Source organism: Cervus canadensis, chromosome 2, assembly GCF_019320065.1.
Source record: "Cervus canadensis isolate Bull #8, Minnesota chromosome 2, ASM1932006v1, whole genome shotgun sequence".
In the NCBI taxonomy this organism is placed as follows: domain Eukaryota; kingdom Metazoa; phylum Chordata; class Mammalia; order Artiodactyla; family Cervidae; genus Cervus; species Cervus canadensis.
This window is the reverse complement of record NC_057387.1, coordinates 79,362,566-79,387,011: the sequence shown is the minus strand read 5'-3', so window position 1 is coordinate 79,387,011 and position 24,446 is coordinate 79,362,566. Positions and strand designations below refer to the sequence as shown.

The 24,446-nt window shown below is 36.4% G+C and overlaps 1 protein-coding gene across 6 annotated transcripts in view; it reads left to right on the top strand.

The window, feature by feature from the left end:
- PATJ (PATJ crumbs cell polarity complex component) overlaps window positions 1-24,446 on the top strand; it is a 361,174-nt gene that overhangs the window by 145,319 nt on the left and 191,409 nt on the right. For all 6 annotated transcript variants that reach the window (XM_043461136.1, XM_043461135.1, XM_043461132.1 and 3 more), the window contains exon 27: window positions 373-472. In XM_043461136.1, coding sequence (XP_043317071.1) covers window positions 373-472 — 100 coding nt within the window. The remainder of the gene's footprint in view (window positions 1-372; window positions 473-24,446) is intronic.

The following is a 24,446-nucleotide window of genomic DNA, read 5'->3' as shown; positions in this document are numbered from 1 at the left end:
TTTATATCTAAGACATTTTTGAAATGTCTTTCATTTGAGTTATTTGGTCAGAAACAAAGAAGACTAACTCTCGACAGTGTAAAGAAGATACATGTAATTGGTTTTCTCACTGGAGAAAGGAATGCATGCTTCTGGGGAAGGTCAACAGTTTTAAAAGTTGTGCTTTTGAATTTCTGTTTTCTGTATTGGTGTATTTATATCACAGAGTCACTTTACATAATAACATAGAGAATAAAAAAATTATAATCCTAGTGATATGATGAAAGTTGGATATAGTCAAAATATTTACAGATTATCTTTTAATCCTGTTTGTCATTGAGGAAGAGGTTGAACAAAGGCAGTTAACTCTTCTCTCAAATTTTGCATCTTCAGAGGCGAGGAACTGCTCCACCGCCAATGAAACTGCCACCTCCTTATAGAGCTCCATCTGATGACAGTGATGAATCTGAAGAAGAATGTGCATTTACCAACAGTGAGTTCCTTTTCATTGTTTGGGATAGATGCATAACTTATTAAATTAGACTTTAATGATTGTTGTAAATTATCAAATACAGTGGTGTGGGTTCTTAGAAAATGTGTATGAACATATCTTGCTGAAAAAGAAAATTCAGATCTCCTAACTTGTGTGACTTTGTTTTCCTAAGCTTTTGCCTCTGACATTAATATGACGGAGTGAATATCAAAGGCAACTGGGTGGTAAACTTTTATCTACAGTCCATCCTAGTCTTACTATTTGGTTGTAAATATAGAAATGCTAAGAAGTCCTTGAAATTGGAGTTTGACCAACAGTAATCAGAGTTGAATGTAGATGTTAGTCCTTGGTTACTTGCTGTGCCCAGACAAATGGTGATATTGACAATGCAAAATTATAGAAGGCCCACCAACTCATAAGTTTCTCCTTTAGTTGTCATTACATGATGTTATTTTGCATTAGGTGCATCAAATATACTTTCACATATATTTAGAGGAGGCTTTATTTAAAAGAATTTACATTCCTTTTATGCATGTAAACTGTATGTAGTTAGATCTCATTGCTGTTGTATACAGAATTTATTTTGGAGTGATGAAAATGCTCTAAAATTAGATTGTGATGATGGTTGCACAATTTATGACTATACTAAAACCTATAGGGTTATGCATTTACAAGGTTGGCTTTAATGGTTATTGAAATTTATATACTTTAAAATAATATTTTTCCTATATAGAAAAGGAGTTTGATACAGAAATTGAAAGAGTTAAAATTTGGTCTCTAGTACTTCATAGTGTGTGACCTTAAGCATTCCTTCTTCTATGAAAATAATGGTACCTATTTTATAGGGGTTGTGATGAAGATTAAAATACGGTGATAAGGCTGTTAGCCTTTTATATTGTGAATCTTCAAAAAGTATTATAAAGTTCACTATAACTTTATAATTTCCTAACTATATAAATAAAATATAAAAATAAATAAAAGAAACAATTAAGTTGACTTTATAAAAACTTGCTTTGTACTTCATGATTTTATAGAACACTTTCTCATGCATTTTCATTTATTTGACAATCTTTGTTGAAGACCAACTGTTTTTCACTAATAGTGCTAAGTGAGTCTGCTGTGAGATAAATTAAACTTTGCTGCTTTTTATCTCAGTGGGGTAACCCACCTGGAATGGAGGATACAAAGGCATGGAAACAAAATTTAACGAAAGTACTGCAGTGCCTTGGTTCTCAACCTCTTTGAAAGCACAGCACATAATGGATGCTATTGATGTGTGTGTGCACTTGTGTAATGTAACCCTTTGTTTCGATAATAGTTATTATGGAAGCTGCAGCAGAGTGGAGGTAGCTTGTTGATTATTCATAATTTCTGGGTTACTAGAAGGCCCATATTTTCATGGTTGTTAGGAAACCTGGTTTAAGCATATGACTAAGATTACATTCTAACCCTATTCACTTAGTTGTGAATTCATGGACAGGCTTCTTAACCTTTTCATGGCTGACACTTTCTGATGTATACGGAGGAGAGGGGATATCTTATAATAACCTGTCTCATAGTATTGCTGTGAGCATTAGAGGAGAAAACTTTTAAAGAATTTAGTATAAGGATTGTGATACCTAGTAAATACTCTGCCTTACCATGTGCCAGGTCTTCATATGTATTATTAACTCAGTCAACATAATAATTTTGTGAGGTCTCTAAATATACAAATAAAGAAACAGGCTCAGAAAAATTAAGAAATATGTCAAAAGTACACAGCTAATAAATAGTGGAAATGGAATTTAAACCCAGGCACTTTGCCTCCAAAGCTGGTACTGTCTATTTTCCCATTAATTAAAATGTTAATATCCCAGAAATAGCAATAGCATGATTTGGGGTGGCCCAGTGGGCTTCCCTCATAGCTCAGTCAGTAAAAAATCTGCCTACAATGCAGGAGACCTGGGTTCGATTCCTCATTTTGATTCCTGGGTCAGGACGATCCCCTGGAGAAGGAAATGGCAATCCATTCCAGTATCCTTGCCTGGAAAATCTCATGGACAGAGGAGCCTGGCAGGCTGCAGTCCGTGGGGTCGCAAGAGTCGGACATGACTTGGTGACTAAACCACCAGACCACCAGTGGTAAAGAATCTGCCTGCCAATGCAGGAGACAGGAGATGCAGGTTTGATCCCTGGATTGGGAATGTTGGCGACTGAGCATGCATTCAGTGTAAATCACTGCCCCTCATGAACCCCACTAACGCTGTGAGTGTGTGCTGTGAACACACAGGTACACATGGTCTTGGGACTGCTCTGTCTAATGGCGTCAAAGTGGTATTCACTATGTGTGCGCATGTGTTCAGGTGCTCAGTCATGTCTGACTCTTTGTGACCCCATGGACTGTAGCCTGCCGGGCTCTTCTATCCATGGAATTTTCCAGGCAAGAATACTGGAGTAAGTTGCCATTTCCTACCCCAGACACTGAGTGCAGATATAGACTTCTAATAGCAAAGTCATCTTTTAGCTATGACATTTTGCAGATTCTCCAGCAAATTTGAATTTCACAAGTTTCTCCATCTGTGAATATGACTTTCCATTCATTTTGCTCCCCAGTTTTTTCCTTCTCAGTGTACATTTTCCTTCCCATTGGATTTGCTTTTAATCTTCTGCAGAAGAGTTTGAACTGTATGGAGTCATGAGATAGTTCACATTTAAAATGTAGGTGAACTTAAAGCCTCTAGCTTTCCTGTATTTCTTCTTGATATGGATCCTGTGAGTTTTTATTTGTTCCTTAACTCTTATTAAATGAATGCTCTGCTCATCTGTCCAAAAATTAAAAGTAAATTAGTTCACTGTTTTATCAGATTCTTATTGTCCCCACACTAAGCATTTCTTTTTACAATGGTGAAAATATGATTATATAACTTTCCCATGGTCCAAGACTAGGAAGTGGACAACTGGAATTCATGCCTTAGGCCTACTAGGAAGTGATGATTGTATTAGAAAGATCACTGTCATGAGGTACGCATGATTCTAGAGTGTAGTTTAATCTAACTTAAGTCACCTTTGGTAAGTTATTCATTTATAAAGTTTATCCAGTCAAGAGATACTTACAGAGTGGGTATTTTAGGTGGGCGGACACTGTCTTAGGTGTCAGCAACGCAGCAGGGAACAAGATTTCTACTTTTGCTGGCTTATATTCTAGAGAGGCAAAAAGCTTATAAACAATAAAATAGATTAAATGTTATAAGTACTATAAACACCAAATAAACAAGGTAGTTTGAGAATAAATCCCTTGGAGGAAGCAAAATTAAGTGAAATGGGAAGTCTGAGTAAGATAAGACCTAAATGGCAAAAAAGAACCAAAGAGCTGGCTTTTTAGTCATCATATTGATCAATTTTTTTTTTTCAAGACTGTGATTCTCAGTAACACATTTGACAACCAAATATATATGTGCATGTACACACATGTACACACACTAATATGCATATATAATTGAAATAAGAGTTTCATGAACTATTGCCTACATTTATAACGTATGAAGAACTTTTTTCTGTACTACTTCTTTTTGTTTTTGGCCCTGCTGCATGGTTTGCAGAGCCTTAGTTCCCTGACCAGGGATTGAAACGGGCCCACAGCATGGAAGGGCTGAATTCTAACCATTGGACCACCAGGGAATTCCCTCTATATGGTTCTATTTCAGTTTTTAAAATGCTGTTTGCATCTCAGTTTATTTCTTGATCAACTAATGAGTCACAACCTGGAGAATAAAAAGCACACATCTGGATCTGTGGTTTTCAAACTTTGGCTTGCATTAGAAGCACCTGTTGGAAGTTGTTCAACCACTAATTCCCTACCCCCAGTTTCTAATTCCTCACACCTGGGAGCACCCAATAATTTACATTTCTAGGTAATGTTAATACTTCTGACTCAGGGCCCACATTCTGAAAACCGCTGATCTGGATGGTATTAAACTCATGGGAACTGGTGAGGTAGAATAGTATGTATAGACAGCGGCAAGAAGGGAGTCCAGTACTTGCCCAGGATAAGAGCATCCAAGCATAAGAATACTCTCAGATTATAAAATTAGTTTAAGAGAATGTGTTTCAAGAAGGGTTATATCACTGAAGCTCTGTGGTCAACTGTGGAAGCATTCTGAGAGGCTGAGGAGGTTGGAGACAGAGTAGTAACCCTTGAACTTAGCAACATAGTATTGCTGGGGATACTTAGTAAAATAAACAAAGTAATTATTGTTCAGGTTGTTGTGAGAATTCAGTGTTTCAACCAATACAGGCATACCTCCTTTTATTGTGTTTCGCTGGTTAATTTTGAAGGTTTGTGGCAACCTGCATTATCAGATGATGTTTAACATTTTTTTTTTTTTTAGCAATTAAGTGTTTTTAAATTATGGTATGTGCATTGGTTTTTACACATAATGTTATTGCATACATAGTAGATTATAGTATAAACATAGCTTTTATCACTTCATGGCAAATAGAAGGGGAAAATGTAGAAGTAGTGGCAGATCATGGCATCCAGTCCCATCACTTCATGGCAGATGAACAGGGAAACAATGGAAATAGTGATAGACTTTCTTTTCTTGGGCTCCAAAATTACTGCAGATGGTGACTGCAGTCATGAAATTAAAAGACGCTTGCTCCTTGGAAGGAAAGATATGACCAACCTAGACAGCATATTAAAAAGCAGAGACATCACTTTGCCAACAAAGGTCTGCGTAGTCAAAGCTATGGTTTTCCTGTAGTCATGTACGGATGTGAGAATTGGACCATAAAGAAGGCTGAGTGCTATAGAATTGGTGCTTTTGAATTGTGTGCTGCAGAAGACTCTTGAGAGTCCCTTGGACAGCATGGAGATCAAACCAGGCAGTTGCAAAGAAAATTAACCCTGAATATTCATCGACGGGATTGATGTTGAAGCCTAAACTCCAATACTTTGGCCACCTGATGTGAAGAGCTGACTCATTGGAAAAGACCCTGGTGCTGGGAAAGATTGAAGGCAAAAGGAGAAGGGGGTGGCAGAGGATGAGACGGTTAGATAGTATTACTGACTCAATGGACATGAATTTGAACAAACTCTGGGAGATAGTAGAGGATAGAGGAGTCTGACGTGTTACAGTCCACGAGGTCAAAGAGTCCGATATGAGTTCATGACTGAACAACAACATCAAAGCTTTTATATGCACTGTGAAACCAAAGTGACTCAAACTGTGGCTCACTCTTTTGCAGTAGTCTGGACGTGAACCTCACATCTCCCAAGGATACCTATATAGAGAGTGTGTTATGTAACAGGCATTTATATTATAGATCACTCATCTTATTTAACACATAGTTGAACATATGGCATTCTGGTGTCTAATTGCCATGAGATGTCGTACAATCATCTTAGCAATAAGAAACTTTTTGAATTTTAATTAAGAGTTTTGAAACAGTTTCAAATTAAGAAATAGGGCTTCCCTTGTGGCTCAGTGATTAAGAATCCCCATGCCAATGCAGGAAATACAAGTTCAGTTTCTGATCCAGGAGGATCACACATGCCCTGGAGCAGTTAAGCCTGTGCACCAGAACCGCTGAGCCCATGTGTGGCGACTCCTAAAGCCCGCAGGCCTGGGAGCCTGTGCTCCGTAACGAGAGAGGCCACCACAGTGAGAAGACTGCACGCCACAAGGAGAGAGGAGCCCCTGCTCTCCACTGCTAGAGACAAGCCCTCACAGCGACAAAGGCCTAGCACAGCCAGAAACAACAAATAAATAAAATTATTTTTATTTTTTATCAAGAGGCAATATCCACATAAATGCTTCAGTTCAGTTCAGTTCAGTCGCTCAGTCGTGTCTGACTCTTTGCAGCCCCATGAATCACAGCACGCCAGGCCTCCCTGTCCATCAACTCCCAGAATTTATTCAAACTCATGTCCATCGAGTCGGTGATGCCATCCAGCCATCTCATCCTCTGTCGTCCCCTTCTTCTCCTGCCCCACATAAATGCTTAGCTGTTGACAAAAACTACCATTATCAAACCTGCATGACTTGTCAAAGGGAGGTATCAGTGGTGCAAAACTCAAAGGGAGGTATCAGTGGTGCAAAACTTTCTACTTAACTTTATGGTATAGTGTTTAACACCTAAATTTAAAGTTATCTAGATTGTCTTGTCAGAGGTTTAATATCATCGAGGGCATGAAATGATAACTCAGTTCACTGTCACGTGATGACTTTCCAGTCTTTATTTCTGGCCTTAACCTTGCTCTGATATCCTGACCCAGATTTTCAGTTGGCTACTGGAAAGATGTCATAACTTTATTGTCTTTCTTTCTGAAAAGTGAAAAGTGAAAGTTGCTCAGTTGTGTCCGACTCTTTGCGATCCCATGGACTATACAGTCCATGAAATTCTCCAGGCCAGAATACTGGAGTGGGTAGATGTTCCCTTCTTCAGGGGATCTTTCCAACCCAGGGATCAAACTCAGGTCTCCCACATTACAGGCAGATTCGTTACCAGCTGAGCCACCAGGAAAACCCTTCTTTCTGAAAATGAATCAGCAGATATAGATAAATCTTCTTTCTCATCTCCTCATATTTGTAGCTTCGTGTTTTTATTGCCAGAATTTTAGTAGCTATGTGGTAGTAGCCACAGTTTATTAAGTACCTACTATGTGCCATAAATTCTCTTCAACTCTTTAAGTGTATTCTCAGAAGAGCCTTTGAAAGGTGATCTCTTCTGCTGATTTCAGCTGCATGTCACATTCTTTGGAAAATCTTCCCTGACTCCTTATTCTAATACTCCTGTAATTTTTTTTTTTTTTGGCAAATTAGTGAAAGAAGGCATGTGACTCGCATAGTCCCATGGAGTGCACTGAAAACCCAGGTGTGCTCCTGGTGCTTTGGAGGTACTTTTCTCCTGAACTGTACCCTCCACATGGTTTCAGACCATCCTGTCCAGAACAGCTTGATGTCTCTTTCTCAGTACGCCACCCATTATTTTATCTAAAAGTTCTGATCCTCAGGGAGAGGAGCTACAGTCTCCACAGAGTCCTGCTTTGTTCACTTTCGATCCCAGAATGTAAATGCTTTTGTATCACTTGGGTCATTCTAACCTAGTGGCATTCAGTTTTTCAATTACAGTTTTAAACTGCAGGGAGCAGAAGGTTTGGAATGACTTTTTGTAACATAAGAGAGTGAAGCAATGAGACTCTTACAATTGCCCTGTCTCTTGATGCATATGAAGTCCTAGAATTTAGAATGTAATTGACTTGTCTGACACCTTGCTTTTAAGTGATATAACAAAGATTCAAATAGAACCTCGTGCTAAAGACCTTTTAAAGCCCTTTCTTTATCCCTTAATTCCAGAATAGCATACTCTCCTGAGGTGTTTTGTTTCTCCACATTTTTTTTTCCCCTCAGTAAGGAGTTGGTTTAACTATGACTCTGATACATAGTTATAGCATTTTCCTCAGATTCCCTCCCCCCATTACATGTCATAATGTAATATTCAGTATAAGGAATATATTTGGAATATGAAGCGCAATAAAAGTAGCCTGTGAACCACACCACACAAATAAAAATTAGATTACCAATACCTTGCATTTTGTGTTTTACTTTAATTCTTGTTTTTATGTCAGTTGTTTTTAAGGATAAGATACTAGTTAAGACCTTCTGAAATGTGATTTATTACCAGATCACTCAGAGTCAGACTATGTATAAGTTTAGAGGGGATGTGTAGTTGCTCAGTTGTGTCCGACTCTTTGCGACCCCATGGACCGTAGCCCACCAGGCTCCTTTGTCCATGGGATTCTCCAGGCAAGAGTACTGGAGTGGGTTGCCATTTCCTTCTCCAGTGAAGGGGATGGCTTTTTAAAAAACAACTTTATTGAGATATAATCCACATTACCATACAATGCATCTACTGAAAGTGTCCAATTCAGTAGCTTACTGTTTTAACAGTTATTCACAAATAACTATTAACTGTTTTAACAGTTATTCAAAAATGATAATACAGTTGTCAATCTAAATAACTCAACAACTAAAATAATCTTTTGGCAACAGTACGTCAGGCTACATATTAACTGTAAATATGAAAAAAATCTTCTAATCAGTATTATCTACTTAGAAAATGTGAGAACTTTCCTAATAGAAATAACAGAAAAACTTTTTTAAAAAATCCATTAATAATACATTTATAAATGGAGAACATTTCAATGTCCCATAACTTTTTGAGTTATTTACTGTTTGGCAATGTGATAAAAACTATAAACCCACTCACTCTCAAGAAAAATGTGTACATATTCACAGAAATAGTCATCCATACACACACACGCACACACACTCATACACACTTCTAAATAGGCATCATTTGATGTTAGTGAAAGTCTTGAAACCCATATAAGGTAATTTGAATTTAATTAAGTGTATAGGAGGCTTCCCAGGCATTGGTAGTGGTAAAGAATCCTCCTGCCAATGAAGGAGCCACAGGAAATGCAGTCTGATCCCTGGGTCAGGAAAATCCCTTGGAGATGGGAGTGGCTGGCTCCTCCAGTATTCTTGCATGGAGAATTCCATGGCCAGAGGTACCTGGTGAGCTACAGTCCATGGGGGTCACAAAGAGCTGAACATGACTGCACATGCACATGCACACACACCAAGTGTATATAGGCTTTAAAAAATATGAAAATCTTATTGAACATTGACTTAGAAATGAAATGCTAAGTGATTTTGGAAAAGAAAACCTGAAAGGATGGGGCCACGCACTTCCCTAGTATCTGAATATATTCTTAACTGATGGCTTTCAAACTCAACCTAGAGCTTTAGATGGCTTTCAAACTCAACCTGGAGCTTTAGAAGTGAGTGAGAGAGGTTTTGGCTGTCTGAATAGTTTTTCTCCACCTTGGGCTACTGACATTTGGACTTTAATTCTTTATTGTGGAGGACTGACCTTTGCATTATAGGATGTTTAACAACATCCTTGGTCTCTACACTCTAGATGCCAGTAGCCTCTCCCTCCCACCCCAGTTGCAACAACCAAAAATGTCTTTATACATTGCCAGATGTCCCTGGTCTAAATGGACAGGGTATTCTACTGTTATTTGTTAGTTGGGTGCCAAAGGCACTGCCTTGTATGTATGGGATAATCTTGTACAGTAAAGAATTACCCTACATAGGATACTAGTAGCACTGTTGATTAGAAATACTGTTTAAAACTGTAGTTATTAAAGCAGTTTAGTATTTGCATTAGAAATGATCTAGTAATAGATCTAAAGTCTATTCAGAATTTAGAATATAAAATTATTTTTTAAATACTAGAAATAGGATATATTGTTCTGTAAACAATGGGTTAGATAATCATTTGGGGAGAAAATATACAGATATTCACTTCTCACCAAAATTATAAATGAATTCCAAAAGAATCATGTACTTCTAAAACCATAAAAATATTATAAAAGTCTAAGATTTTAAAAAGATACACTCTTGGTATAGGGAAATGTCTTTTGATTTATTATATCAGCACAGTAAAAGATAATGATAAGTAGGCTTACATAAAAATTAAAAACATAAAATGTATACACATATTTTTGAATGCATATATATTTAGCTAAAGGTAAAGGAGAAAAGAGAAGATATACCCATTTGAATGCAGACTTCCAGACACTAGCAAGGAGAGATAAGAAAGCCTTCCTAACTGATCAATGCAAAGAAATAGAGGAAAACGATAGAATGGGAAAGACTAGAGATCTCTTCAAGAAAATCAGAGATACCAAGGGAACATTTCATGCAAAGATGGGCACAATAAAGGACAGAAATGCTATGCACCTAACAGAAGCAGAAGATATTAAGAAAAGGTGGCAACAATACACAGAACTATACAAAAAATATCTTAGACCCAGATAACCACGATGGTGTGATCACTCACCTAGAGTCAGATATCTTGAAATGTGAAGCCAAGTGCACCTTAGGAAGCATCACTATGAACAAAGCTAGTGGAGTTGATGAAATTCCAGTTGAGCTATTTCAAATCCTAAAATATGATACTGTGAAAGTGCTGCACTCAATATGCCAGCAAATTTGGAAAACTCTGCAGGGCCACAGGACTGGAAAAGGTCAGTTTTCATTCCAGTCCCAAAGAAGGGCAATGACAAAGAATGTTCAAACTACCACACAATTGCACTCATCTCACATGCTAGCAAAGTAATGCTCGAAATTTTCCAGGCAAGGCTTCAACAGTATGTGAACCATGAACTTCCATATGTTCAAGCTGGATTTAGAAAAGGCAGAGGAACCAGAGATCAAATTGCCAACACCTGTTGGATCATTGAAAAAGCAAGAGAGTTCCAGAGAAACATCTACTTCTGCTTTATTGACTATGCCCAAACATTTGACTGTGTGGATCACAACAAACTGTGGAAAATTCTTCAAGAGATGGAAATGCCAGACCATCTTACCTGCCTCCTGAGAAATTTGTATGAAGGTCAAGAAGCAACAGTTGGAACCAGACATGGAATAATGGATTGGTTCCAAATTGGGAAAGGAGTACATCAAGGCTGTATATTATCACCCTGCTTATTTAACTTATATGCAGAGTACATCATGTAAAATGCCAGGCTGGATAAAGCACAAGCTGAAATTAAGATTGCCAGGAGAAATATCAAGAACCTCAGATATGCGGATGACACCACTCTTATCATAGAAGGTGAAGAAGAACTAAAGAGCCTCTTGATGAAAGTGAAAGAGGAGAGTGGAAAAGCTGGTTTAAAACTCAACATTCAAAAAATGAAGATCATAGCATCCAGTCCCATCACTTCACGGCAAATAGATGGGGAAACAATGGAAACAGTGCCAGACTTTATTTTTTTGGGGCTCCAAAATCACTACAGATTGTGAATGCAGCCATGAAATTAAAAGATGCTTGCTCCTTGGAAGAAAAACTATGACCAACCTAGACAGCATAGTAAAAAGCAGAGACATTACTTTGCCAACAAAGGTCCATCTAGTCAAAGCTATGGTTTTTCCAGTAGTCACTATGGATGTGAGAGTTGGACTATAAAGAAAGCTGAGCACTGAAGAATTGATGCTTTTGAACTGTGGTGTTGGAGAAGACTCTTGAGAGTCCCTTGGACTGCAATTAGATCAAACCAGTCAATCCTCAAGGAAATCAGTTCGGAATATTTATTGGAAGGCCTGATGCTGAAACTGAAACTCTAATACTTTGTCCACCTGATGTGAGGAACTGACTCATTCGAAAAGATCCTGATGCTGGGAAAATTGAAAGCAGGAGGAGATGGGGACGAACAAGGATAAAATGATTGGCTGGCATCACCAACTTGATGGACATGAGTTTGAGCAAGCTCCGGGAGTTTTTGATGGACAAGGTGGCCTAGTGTGCTGCAATCCATGGGGTTGCAAAGAGACACGATTGAGCGACTGAACTGAGGAACTGGCATATTCAGGGGAAAAATACATGTACAACAATAGAAAAATATGCATATATCAGAGATCATGTAATAGATTTGAATAACAAATACAAAAATTCTGTTCAGCATCATTAAAAATGACAGATATGTAAATTAGTAAAAATTGATTTTTTTTGACCATTAGATTACTGTAGATTTTAAAAATTAGGATTGCTCATTGTTGGAGAGGTTGTGGAAAAAGAGAGTTCTGTATACTGTTGATGGGATTCTGAATTCATGTACCTCTTTCTAGAGACATTTGGCAGCACATGTGAAATATTTAAATGTGCATATTCTTTGACAATCTCAACTTCCAGCGATATGTCCTAAGGAATTTGTTGCCCTTATACATGTTTGTATAAATGTATGTGTGTGTATATGTATACACAAAAAGAAGTTTACTGCTGTATTTTTCACTAGTAGAAATTACATCAATGTATATTATGTGAAATTAATACACCCTATAGTCTTTAGTCAGTTAATCTCTAAGCATTTCTAGCCATTTGACCTGGAACAAGTTGCATATCTTTCCCTTAGTTTTCTTATCGTATTATGGGGATGGTAATGGTACTCCTTTCACTGGAAGCTTGTGAGAAACGAGAAGAAATGATGTATGTCACGTGCTCATATAGGAAGTGACACATAGGGGGCACACTGGAATGTTAGCTGATACTCTTTATTATTATCAGTAGTAATTCAGCATTCTCCAGTGTTTGCAAATATTGCCATTACAGAATGAAATTCTGGCATAGTATGTTTTAAAATTTTTATCCAAAAGTTATTATAATTTAATTTTTAAAAATTTTAGAAGTCAGTTTTTTGAAATTTAACTTTACCATGTAGGAACAATACTTTATTAGCACTGTCTACTGCCAAAAGCTCCTTGATCAATTGAATACTCTGATACTATTATACTTCCACTCTTGGGGGGATGATTAGAAGAGAAAGATACTTTGGATGACTTCATTTTTCTGTGGTGTATTTTCCCAATCTTATTCCTTATTTTTCCTTGGACCAGAGGTGGAATTATCACAGCAAGTTTTGTTTATGATTTTATAGTTTTTCATTCCCATGAAATTTCAGTGTTGTGGGCTTGATATTTTACTTTCATTTCATCCTTCCCGGTGTAGAAAGAATACACAGGAAATTTTTCTGAGAAAAATTCATGGTCCAAGACGAATGAACATAACAAAACAGAAAAGAGACTCACAGATATATGGAAGTAACTAGTGGTTGCCAGTGGGAAGAGGGAAGTGGGGAGAGGAAAGGTAAGTGTAGGCAATTAAGAGGTACAAACTACGAGATATAAAATAAATAAGTTGTTACAAGGATATATTGCACAGCACAGGGAATATAGCCAGTATTTCATATTAACTTTAAATGGAGGATATTCTATAAAAATAACGAATTACTGCATTGTACACCTGAAACTAATATCATAAATCAACTATTCTGAAATAGTTTTTAAAATTCATGGCCCAAGTAGAATTCAAAAGCTGAAAATATGGCTTTTAAAGATTACTTTCCTTAATATGCATGCTAATTTGCTGAACAGTCCTATAAAGTTTATGACATGATTGAGTCTCTAGTTTTGTGCTTTGTAGTTTTTAAATGTTAAAAAAAAAATTCAATGAAATCAACATATATTGATTCACAAAGGTTATAATGTTCTTTGTAGAGTTAGTTCTCAATATTCATATAACTGGTGATGTATTGATCTACTTAACCTTTAAAAACTTTAATAATTTTAATGTAAAAATCAGCTTTTATTCTTATCTTTAATTAGATAAGATCTTATCTTGTAGTATTTTACTCTTGTAATAGTAAGCATTTATACTTCAGCAAGCTGATGAAATTGCAACGTATCAAGGACAAAAAGAAACATTTCACTCCATGTTGTATGAAGAATGCTAGCTTAGATAATAACGTGATCAGAAGCGGCAGCTGTGTTTGAGTCACTGCCACTGAGACAGGATTTAGTTTTGTATTGTTAGCCCCTGTTGCTCTAGTGTCGTTGATCTTGCCCTGGTTCAGAGGTGCCTGAATGATTCCAAGTGTCTCTCAGATCTTTGGCCTCCTGGAAGCAAAGCCAAATCGCAGATTTCAGTCAGAGTCTAAGGTCAAAGGTGAACTTTATAGACTCTCGAGTATTTTTTTCATTGAAAAAAGTTCAGAAGCATGTAGGGCAAACTGTTTTGAGAGGGGAGTTTTGAGAAGAAGCTTCTACTATTCACTTTATTTGATCCACTTGAATTTTCGATAACAAGATATGTTTATTTGGAAGAAAAGCATTTCATCTTTACAGCTCAATAACAAGAAGACAATCAACCCAATTTTTAAAAATAGGCAAAACTTAAAATGACATTTCACCAAAGAAGATATATAAATGGCTAATAAGCACTCTAAAAGGTGCTCAACATCATGAATTTATTAGGGAAATGCAAATCAAGCCACTGCACATCAACTACAGTGGTTTTAGCTAAAAAAAATAAGTGTACATCTAGAACTCTCATACACTTCTGGTAGAAATGTAAATTAATATGGCCACTTTGGAAAATGGTTTGGTACTTTCTTTCTTTTTATTTTTTTGGCTTGGTACTTTCTTAAAAAGTTTACCATGGAACCCAGCAATTCTACTTCTAGGCATATACTTTTAAAAGAAGTGAAAACATATGTCCACATGAAGACTCTTGCATGAAAGTTCATAGCAGCATTATTCATAGTAGCCAAAAGCTGGAAGTGGCCAAATGTCAGTCAACTGGTGAATGGATAAACAAAATATTATGTATCCATATGATAGAATAATACTCTTCAGTAATAAAAAGGAGCAAAATACTGATTACATGCTCATTATCCTAAGTAAAGGAAGCCTGATGCAGAACTACATACTGTAGTTCAGTTCAGTTCAGTCACTCAGTCGTGTCCGACTCTTTGTGACCCCATGAATCAGAGCACACCAGGCCTCCCTGTCCATCACCAACTCCCTGAGTTTATCCAAACCCATGTCCATTGAGTCGGTGATGCCATCCAACCATCTCATCCTCTGTCGTCCCCTTCTCCTCCTGTCTTCAATCTTTCCCAGAATCAGGGTCTCTTCCAGTGAGTCAACTCTTCGCATCAGGTGGCCAAAGTATCGGAGTTTCAGCTTTAGCATCAGTCCTTCCAGTGAACACCCAGGACTGATCTCCTTTAGGATGGACTGGTTGGATCTCCTTGCCACATTTAAATAAAGTGTCTGTGAGAAACAAATTTTTAGAGATAGAAAGTAAGTTAGTGGTTGCCTAAATTTGAGTAGGAATTGAAGGATTTTTTTGGTTGAAATGTTCTTCACCTGGATTGTGGTGATGGTTGCCCAGCTCTTTAAGTTTACTATAAATCACTGAGTTGTGTGTGTGAGTGAATTTTATGTTGTAAAAATTATGCTAAATAAAGCTTTTAAAATTATTTCCAAGTTAAGCATCATCTTACACTACAGAACTACACCTGTAGAGGATAGTTAAAACTTATTATTAAAACATCTCTGTTAAAGGAGGAGAGCAATCAAATAGCAAATTTGAAGAAGGGAATGAAAAAATAAAAGAAGGGAATTAAAGTATCTGAATCAATAGGTTCCTCGGTGGTGATGGAATTTTTCATCAAGTTTTTTTTTTAAGAATCATCAAGTTCAACTGGTCTGACTAATTTTACAGTCTAAGACTCAGACCAATTAATTTACCCCAAGTTACAGAATTAGTTATTGTTGAGGTCAGTACTGGAATCTAGGTCTCGTTTCAGGACCACATTTAGGCTTTCCCTTCAGTGACTTCCTGTGTTTACCATGCTAATTTTTAACATGAAGGAAGATCCCCTGGAGAAGGGAATGGCTACCCACTCCAATATTTGTGCCTTGGAGAAATTCATGGACAGAGGAGCCTGGCGAGCTACAGTTCACAGGGTTGCAAAGAGTCAGACGTGACTGAGCGACTAATACACACACACACACACACACACACACACACACACATACATGCACACACACACATACTCATGATTAATGAAGATTTGTTGAACAACTAGTCATTACTTTGTTTTAAAAATTTTGTTTGTTTTTTTTCTGTGGGCTCTGCAGTTGATCTCTACCTTGCCAATAGATGTCACTACAATCAACAGCAATTATTACTAAGGACTTAAAGAATCTTAAGAATATTCACCTTATATAAGCAAACAGCATTCATTAATGGCTTCTAGTGATAACTCCATGTTCATTTTACTAAATATATGAATTTATTTTCTCCAGTTTTGTTTTCTGTTTCTGACACTGCAAAGTTGGAGGGAAAATATTAAGATATAAATGCTAAAATTTAAAATTTCAGTTTTCTATAAATTCTTTTTCTCATTTCCTAATTATCCTTTTCTGGAGCCTTTTATTCATGATTAAGTAAATTCTTAAGTAGAATTCTTATTCTAGCCCTGTAACTGGAGACTGGTAAACTTTGCTTTCTATATTAATCAATTTTTATTCTAAGAACTTCCAAAGCTTGAGTCCTTGAAATAATTTGGATACATTTATTGGAACTATAAGCAAAGAAATGTATTAAGATCTCTTGAGAAGCATTTAAATGTTCAGGTGTTCTTGACTTTATATTATTCATCCATTTGATCAGTGATCACAGAGGTGACTTCCTATTCTACATTTTATAAAGAAAGTCAGCAGATACTCTAGTGATGGATAGAAAGGTAATTCTGAAGCAATTGCAGTTGGTTATTAATAAGGTCTACCGGGATTGGGGTGGGATAGGCAATGCAATGTAGCATTTTAAATGAAATTGGAGAAAACTCAACTATTTCTCTAGTGATTACTCTGATGCTTCTAGGGTGGTGGTGTTTTTTTTTTAATTCCCTATAATTTTTCACCCCCTGCTCAGGAAGCTAACTTGAAGACTTGACTGCTTAAATAGAATCTTTACTACATGTTTAGATTGTTACTGAGACACAAATGAATCTCACTAGGGGATATGCGTGTTCAATGTGGTTCACCAGTTTCTTTGTTATAAAAATAATTCAGTGCTGTGAGCAGTAGGAGACAGTAAGTTGATGACTATTCCCTTCACTTTGGACAGGCTAAAATCGACTGCTGTTTCTTTTAATCTGCACTAGAAAGATGCAACTAATGTGATGAACTATTTCTCAGCAGGAAAACTGGGTCATTAAAATGATATTCATTGAAGCTGGCCACAAAATAAATGGTTGTGTTTATATCGCCTCCTGTTCTGGAATAGAGCTATCATCCTGATGCGAGCAGGGTAACTGAGTGCCACAGTCGGCAGCGTGAAGCATCCGAGGGTCAGATGTTGGAAACCCGGGATTTTGCTTCTCCCGGCAGACTTTCCCAGGCAGCTCACCTACTTGACAGATGTGATTGTTAGCTGGAGGGGTAGCTGGAAATTAGCTTAATTGATTGCTTCTCTTGATAGAAATAGAGTGACAACTTGTCTTGAAGGAGAATAAAATCTGAGGGGGTGGGGACGGGAATAGGCCCAAGGTCGACAGAAGAGGACAGAGTCTGTGGTGAGGATCTGAGCTGCTTCCAGCATTGAATGTTTATCAGGAATGCAGATACCCTGAAGGGAGCACTGGTACAGCCATGGTCCAAGGGGGTTTCCCAGGTAAGAGATCTGTACCCCTGCGATCCGGGGTTCTTTTAGAATGCAATGTTAAGCTGTTTTAGTGATGGTGCAGAATGTTGGTTTAAAGGTTTTGAACAATAGTAAGCTAAGGCATTTGTCTTAAGTCAGAGAGTGAGGGTACATGTGCATGTGCAAGGTAATTGTATATTAGAAACAAAGCTCTAAAGATTTGCTTTCATGTGTATTGTAGCTGGAATCATCCCTATGATGTTTTTGAAAAGTGGAGCAGTTTATCAGACTGTCAGGAATATACTAGTAGTTTCGGTGCCAAAATTCTCAGCACTGTGTTCATGCAGTATTCTCTCAGAATCACAACTGAGAAGTAGATCTTGTGGATATTTATTCTTGTGGTTATTTGTGACTTCACCATAACCAAAGGGGACGTTTTGCATTAGAACAAGGTTGTCCTGATTAATTTTTTAAAAACTGATCATTCAGCATTTTGTTGTAGATAAAAGCAGAAATCATTAAGGAATCACAGTGCTAAACAAAAGGCTGCTTTGTCTCCACAGTAAGATAGCACCTTAAATAAGTATCACTTGCTAATTGTGACTGAGGTCCTGTTCATCTAAACCTACAAATTCAAATTCATTAGGGTTGGGGGCTCAGCACTTGGAAGTATTATCAGGAACTTCCTTGTTAGCATGCGGTTCCCGGAATCACTGCTAGATTGGTAATATAATTTCATGCAGTAAAATGCTCTCTTTAGTGTATGCTTTTGTCCTGACTTTTGAAGATTAATTTATTAACATCAGAGCTTTTTTTTTAAATCCAAATAAGGTATGGAATATTTAGACATAATAGGGATCCTCTTGTCTAAGCATTTATTGCCTAAGGGAGGCAATTGTAAACTCAGAGAGTTAGACATCACTTTACAGCCTTTTTCTTTTCAGCAGTGCACACGCAAATTAGGTTATTTCTACTGCAACAGCAGGATATATGCTGCATTCCTGATTTAAGCTAGCAAACCTTATTCCTGGCTATGCTGCCAGAATAATTGAGCCAGAACTTTTCTTTTGTCTAAAATATAATTTCTAAAGATCTTAGTGTTGAAATCCTGAGCTATCTAGATTCCAGTTTTGTGATTTTGATTTAGAAGAAAGGTTATAGCTCCTAAATGGATATGTCATAGATTCCATATAGTGACAATTGTCCATATTGTGTCTTTCCATTCTATAGTTGGAATTGCTTTCAAGTGTCTAAATGTGATCCTTTTTAATACTATTTCTCAAACTTTTATTGACAAAGTAGCTGTAGGAACGATCCTGAATATCTGTGGACCCTCTCTGCTTTTCATCAGAGTCCCTGAGTAGTTTGTTCATTTTCTTTTTAAGGTGTTTCTTTTATTTATTTATTAATTGTATATTGGATTAAAGTTGATTTACAATGTTATGTTAGTTTCAGTTATACATGTACGTGTATCTGTTCTTTTTCAGTTTTTTTCCCCACTTAGGTTATTGCAGAATATTGAATAGAGTTCCTTATGCTATACAGTAGATCCTCATTGATTATCTATTTTATATATAGTAGTATGTATGTGTTAATCCCAAATTGAAAAATACATGAGTGCTTTCATTTCTTCAGTGTAACCAGCTACCCCTGATAATTTCCTTAATTTCTATCTTACCATCATGAAGTTGCCACTGTCCAGGCTACATAAACCCTGATAGAACCCTCAGGAATACCAACAGTTGGTTTTCTAGAAATCAAATAGAGTATATGTAGTCAATAGGAATTTCTGTGTCTTTTACATTTTATTCAAAAAAATGTATGAACTTGATTTTTAAAGAATTATTAGCTATAAATGTCTCATAAATAGATATACATTTGTGTTTTATGTGTTACTTTCCAGTGTTCCTGCTCAGAATTGCTTGTTTATGACTTTCATAATGAATATATTCAGCATTTACTAAAGGTTCCTCTTTCTGTATATACTTTAACCCCAAAGTATTTTAATACTTTGTGATAGTCTTTATATTACTTTTACTGTTCAGCATTCAGTTAATTTTAAAAACATCTTTCATGTCTCATTTTGACATGTTTTACAAAAAGTTATACATAAGATGATAAATAAAAGATGAGGTCTCAGTCTGTAAAGAATTTACTTTTCTTTTGTACTTACTTGAAAACATGTCATTTTGAAGGGGTTTATGCTGCTTTGATATCAGCAGTTTCATGTTGCATTAAAATATTTGAAGTTTGAATATTTGAATTTAGGTTAAGTACTCATCTTTTTGATTGATCCAATGTTGAACAAAGAAAGAGTTTGATAATTTGAATTCAAGAGGGAGTATGTAAAAAATTAAGTAGCATTTATTTTCTTGAGTGAAAGTGAAAGTCGCTCAGTCTTGTCTGACTCTTTGTGACCCCACGGACTATACAGTCCATAGAATTCTCCAGGCCAGAATATTGGAGTTGGTAGCTGTTCCCTTCTCCAGGGGGTCTTCCCAACCCAGGGATTGAACCCAGGTCTCCCGCATTGCAGGCGGATTCTTTACCAGCTGAGCCACCAGGGAGACGGCCTCTATTTTGGTGAATATAATGGGGATGGATAGTAAGAAATATTACTCTTAGGTTTCTATTCTCTTTAGATATGTCTCTTCTGCTATGTTTTTTAAAATATCATATTTATCTCTTTTCCTTTATGATATGTCAAGACTTTTAACATATGTAGTGTAAAGCAATCATTTTATATATTCTGAACATATTCCAAATGGATTGGTTTTATCCCCATTTTATAGATAGTAAAACTCTTTTTGTAGAAAGCTCAGGGTAGTTTATGCATGGGTTGTTAGAAGTATGACATAACCTCAGTTACTATGATTATATAACATTAAACATTAAAAATTTTGGAGCCCCATTCAGTCCTAAGCCTATGGGGAGGAGCATACTAATATGATTTCTGCCCTCAAGAAGTTTATGATCTTCCTAAAAAGAGAAAACGAGGACAGGTCCTGAAGCAGAAGCATTGGAAGACCCTTGGAAGAGACTGAGCTTGCGAAGTTGGTAGGATTGGCAGGAACATGGCAACTCTAGACTTGGAAGTCCGCTAAAATGTGATGGAATGTCCCAAGCCAGGAGTGTAGGAGAGAGAGGGCAAAGATCCTCTTGTTGTTGTTCAGTCACTCAGTTGTGTCCAATGCTTTGCGACCCCATGGACTGTAGCCCGCCGGGCTCCTCTGTCCATGGGATTCTTCAGTCAGGAATACTGGAGTGGGTTGCCATGCCCTTCTCCAGGGGGTCTTCCCAACCCAGGGATTGAACCCAGGAGTCTCCCGCATTGCAGGCAGATTCTTTACCATCTGAGCCACCAGGGAAGCCCTAAAGACCCTGTACCAAGAGGGAATACATGCAGGAAAGCAGAATGAATGGATTAAGATCAGACACTAGAGGAACAAGACTTCTAAAATTTATTAATAAAGCAAAAGAATTTGCTACTGTTCTGAATACATGTATTGTTTTCTTCAATCCATATAATTTTATATGTTTCTTATTAGAAGTTTCATTATTTTAAAAATGAACTACAAAGCCTATACTTTTAACAGTTTTTAATTTTGCATATTTTGATGATCTTCTCAAGTAAAATACAAATTGATTACCATCTTTCTTTTAAGTAATTGCAATAGGCATGTAATTATATTTCCAAAAAAAGACTAAAATTCCAAGTTCTTAAAAATGTTTATTGTATTCTTCAGCAAACCACATTTTAATATTGAAAGTTCCAATTTAAAAGAAAAAGTCACAAATCAAATAAAGCTGAATTGGGGAAAAGTACAGTAATGGAGATATGCCATTAGTCTTCAGGGTACACTTCACCATGGCATCACACACAGCCCAGCATGAATCAGGCTTCTCAGCGTAAACAAATTTCTTTTCCATACTGAAAAATTTCTGTATTTGGAGAAGAAATAGCAAGTCTCCTGATGCTGACCAGAAGGGAATGGGTAAGTATCTAAGGTTAATCAGATGTTTAGATGAAATTTAGTAAAATTATATTTTGAGCCACTCAGTATTTTCACGTTCATCCTAGGCAAGATGGGAATGTATTAATTAGCATTTTGGTCAATGTTTTGAATTGCATTTGGGCTTTGACTCAGTGTTGCCTGTTTCAAACTTGCTCTCTCAAGTCTTTCAAAAGCCAATGCAGATATAAGAGCATGCTGGGAATGAGAGAATAGCAATTTTTAGCTTCATAAAGCAAATTATCATGAGATAGAAAAGATTAAAAAAAATTTACATTTAATGGACAGTTCACTAGTTTCTCTTCTAGTTGTTTCTTTGAATACATGTGATGTTTCTTGAAAACAGTTTGATTATACCTGCAGGGATAAAATATGTACATGGTGATAGTCTAATAAACAAACAAAATTATATTGGTTATGGCTGTTCATCCAAACCATGCGAAATCTCTGACAACAGCTCTGTTTCCAAGCAAAATTAAGTTAAATGCTTTGATTCCTCAAATGACAGACGTTGCATTTGATTGTTTCCAAGGCATAGTTATGTAATAATTTTCAAGTTGTTTATGCTCCTGTTTTGATTGTTCTTCAAGAAGACTCATTTTAGCAGATAGATAATCTGTGTTATCACAGATCATAGAACCTACAAAAACTTACCATTCTTCAGTTCCTATGGAGTCTATCACTTTCATAATATGTCTATACTCTTATTTCATTAAGTTTGTGCTAAAATAATCATCACCCCCATGTGAATATAGCTTTTAATGCATTTACAGTGCTATACTGAAATTAGATGTTTAGGTGTTAATTTCCTCCATTGCTAAAGCTTAGGTCATTTTAGATGTTCAGTAAATGCTCTTTGAACTGATGTAGAAAAGTCTTTTTTGCATATAACCTAATAAATATGCATGAAAGAATGGCCAGATCTATTCGATTTGTAAAGTGAGCATTCTCTTGGAACCATGGCTCACTAAAGAAAATGAAATCATTCTACCATCTACATGTATTACTTAGATGGTTCTTTTCATGGCCTGCATAGTGCAATGATAGCATATAAGAAAAGGACATTTTAACCCAGTGGAACAATGGTTTTTCTTGAAAAAAGTTTTTTTTTTCAACAATCATAAAGAAGTTCTTATGAGGATGGGCAGAAGAATAATAAGCAGACACATTCATTTTCCTCTGTCCTTCTTTTTTGAAAATGATCAATCCATTGTGTTTGCTTCTTTTTGTTTCCTAACAAATTGGTAAACAAGTGGTTTATGCGTTGTAATGTTGTAATGTGTTCAGGGAAGTAACAGAATAGTTTCTTGGTCAAGTAGGAAAAAGTAGCAACTTTTCCATTTTGTAACTATCAAACCTTTAGTTCAGGGTGAGTTAATTTAAAATTAATCGTTTATCCCAGGATTCAGTAAACTATAGCCTTGTACCAGATTTGGCTCACTGCATGTTTCTATAAATAAAGTTTTAATGGAACATAGACACATCCATTTATTTACATATTGTCTTCTGAAGCACAGGACCCAGCAGACTTAGCCATTGTAACAGACACATGGCCCACAACACCTAAAATATGTAGTGTCCAGCTCTTCCAGAAAGTTTACCAAACTTTGAGTTACTCCATAGAAGTTAAACCTTTGAAGCAGCTGTGGATTCACATCTTGCCTTACAGCTTGCTACTTGCGCAGCCTTGAGAAAATTATTTATTACAAAATTGTCTGACTTTTGATTTCTTTTTCTATAAATGGATAATACCACCTACCCCATATGTTTTTACTGGTGATTATATGGCATGAAAATATATAAAGTACTTAATCTGTTGGTTTTTAACTGTAGGCACTCTGAAAAAATTAGCTACCAATAAGAAATATATATTAGTATATTAGTTTTCCTTTGTGCAAGATTGAAAGTTAAGTTTATTGTGATACACTCTTACTATGAAAAAGTTTGTTTCATTGTTTATTGTGTTATATTTTTATCCCAAAGATATAGATGGTGGTATACTCACTATTTCTAACTCTCTGTTATTTATTCAATATCAGTATTAATTGTATACCACTTTGATGAAAGTCTGATATCTTTGACCATATATAATTTTATATAACCTATAAATTAGTAGTTAAGAACCTAGTATTTGGAGCGTCATAATTTTAGTCCCGACTCATCTCTTTATTAATCTTTCTGAAACTCTTAACTATAAGGTGAAGTTGAAAGTATCTTCCTCATTGGATTGTTTAAAATAGGGATCCCCAAACTCTGGGATCTAATGCCTGATGATTTGAGAAGGATCTGATGTAATAATAATAGAAACACAATAAAGTGCGCAATAAATGTAATGTCCTTGAATCATCCCCAAACCATCCCTCACTCAACCCCCAGGCTATAGAAAAATTGTCTTCAACAAAACCAGTCCCTAGTGCCAAACAGGTTCGGGACCACTGGTTTCAAAGACTGAGTGACATCATGTATACCAAATGCATAGCATCTTGTCTGCAAGGAGCAGATATCCTGCACATTTTTTTTTTTTTAAATCATCATGATCATCCTTTTCCTGTGCCTTCCTATTGTACAAATCTAAACTCATCGTAAAAATTGTTTTAGTGTAATTTTATGGACAACATTTTATATACTCTTGATTCTTTAAAGATTTCTCCACATCTTGTTGCCAATGAGTTCTCTAGGAAATATAATTTTATGGAGCATTTTTCTTGGTGTACTTGGTTTCATTCATAGTTCCAGATGGGGAAACACTGATTAGAGATGGTCTGGTCTTAACAGGATGCACCTTCACTGAAGGGAGCAGAGTTAAAGATGGAAAGATTAATATATCTTGTTAACAATACCTAAACATTCAGATGGAAAAAGATGGAAAGAGAAACAAGGGTCCAAGGATATGGTTAAGCTCTCAAAAGGGGTCT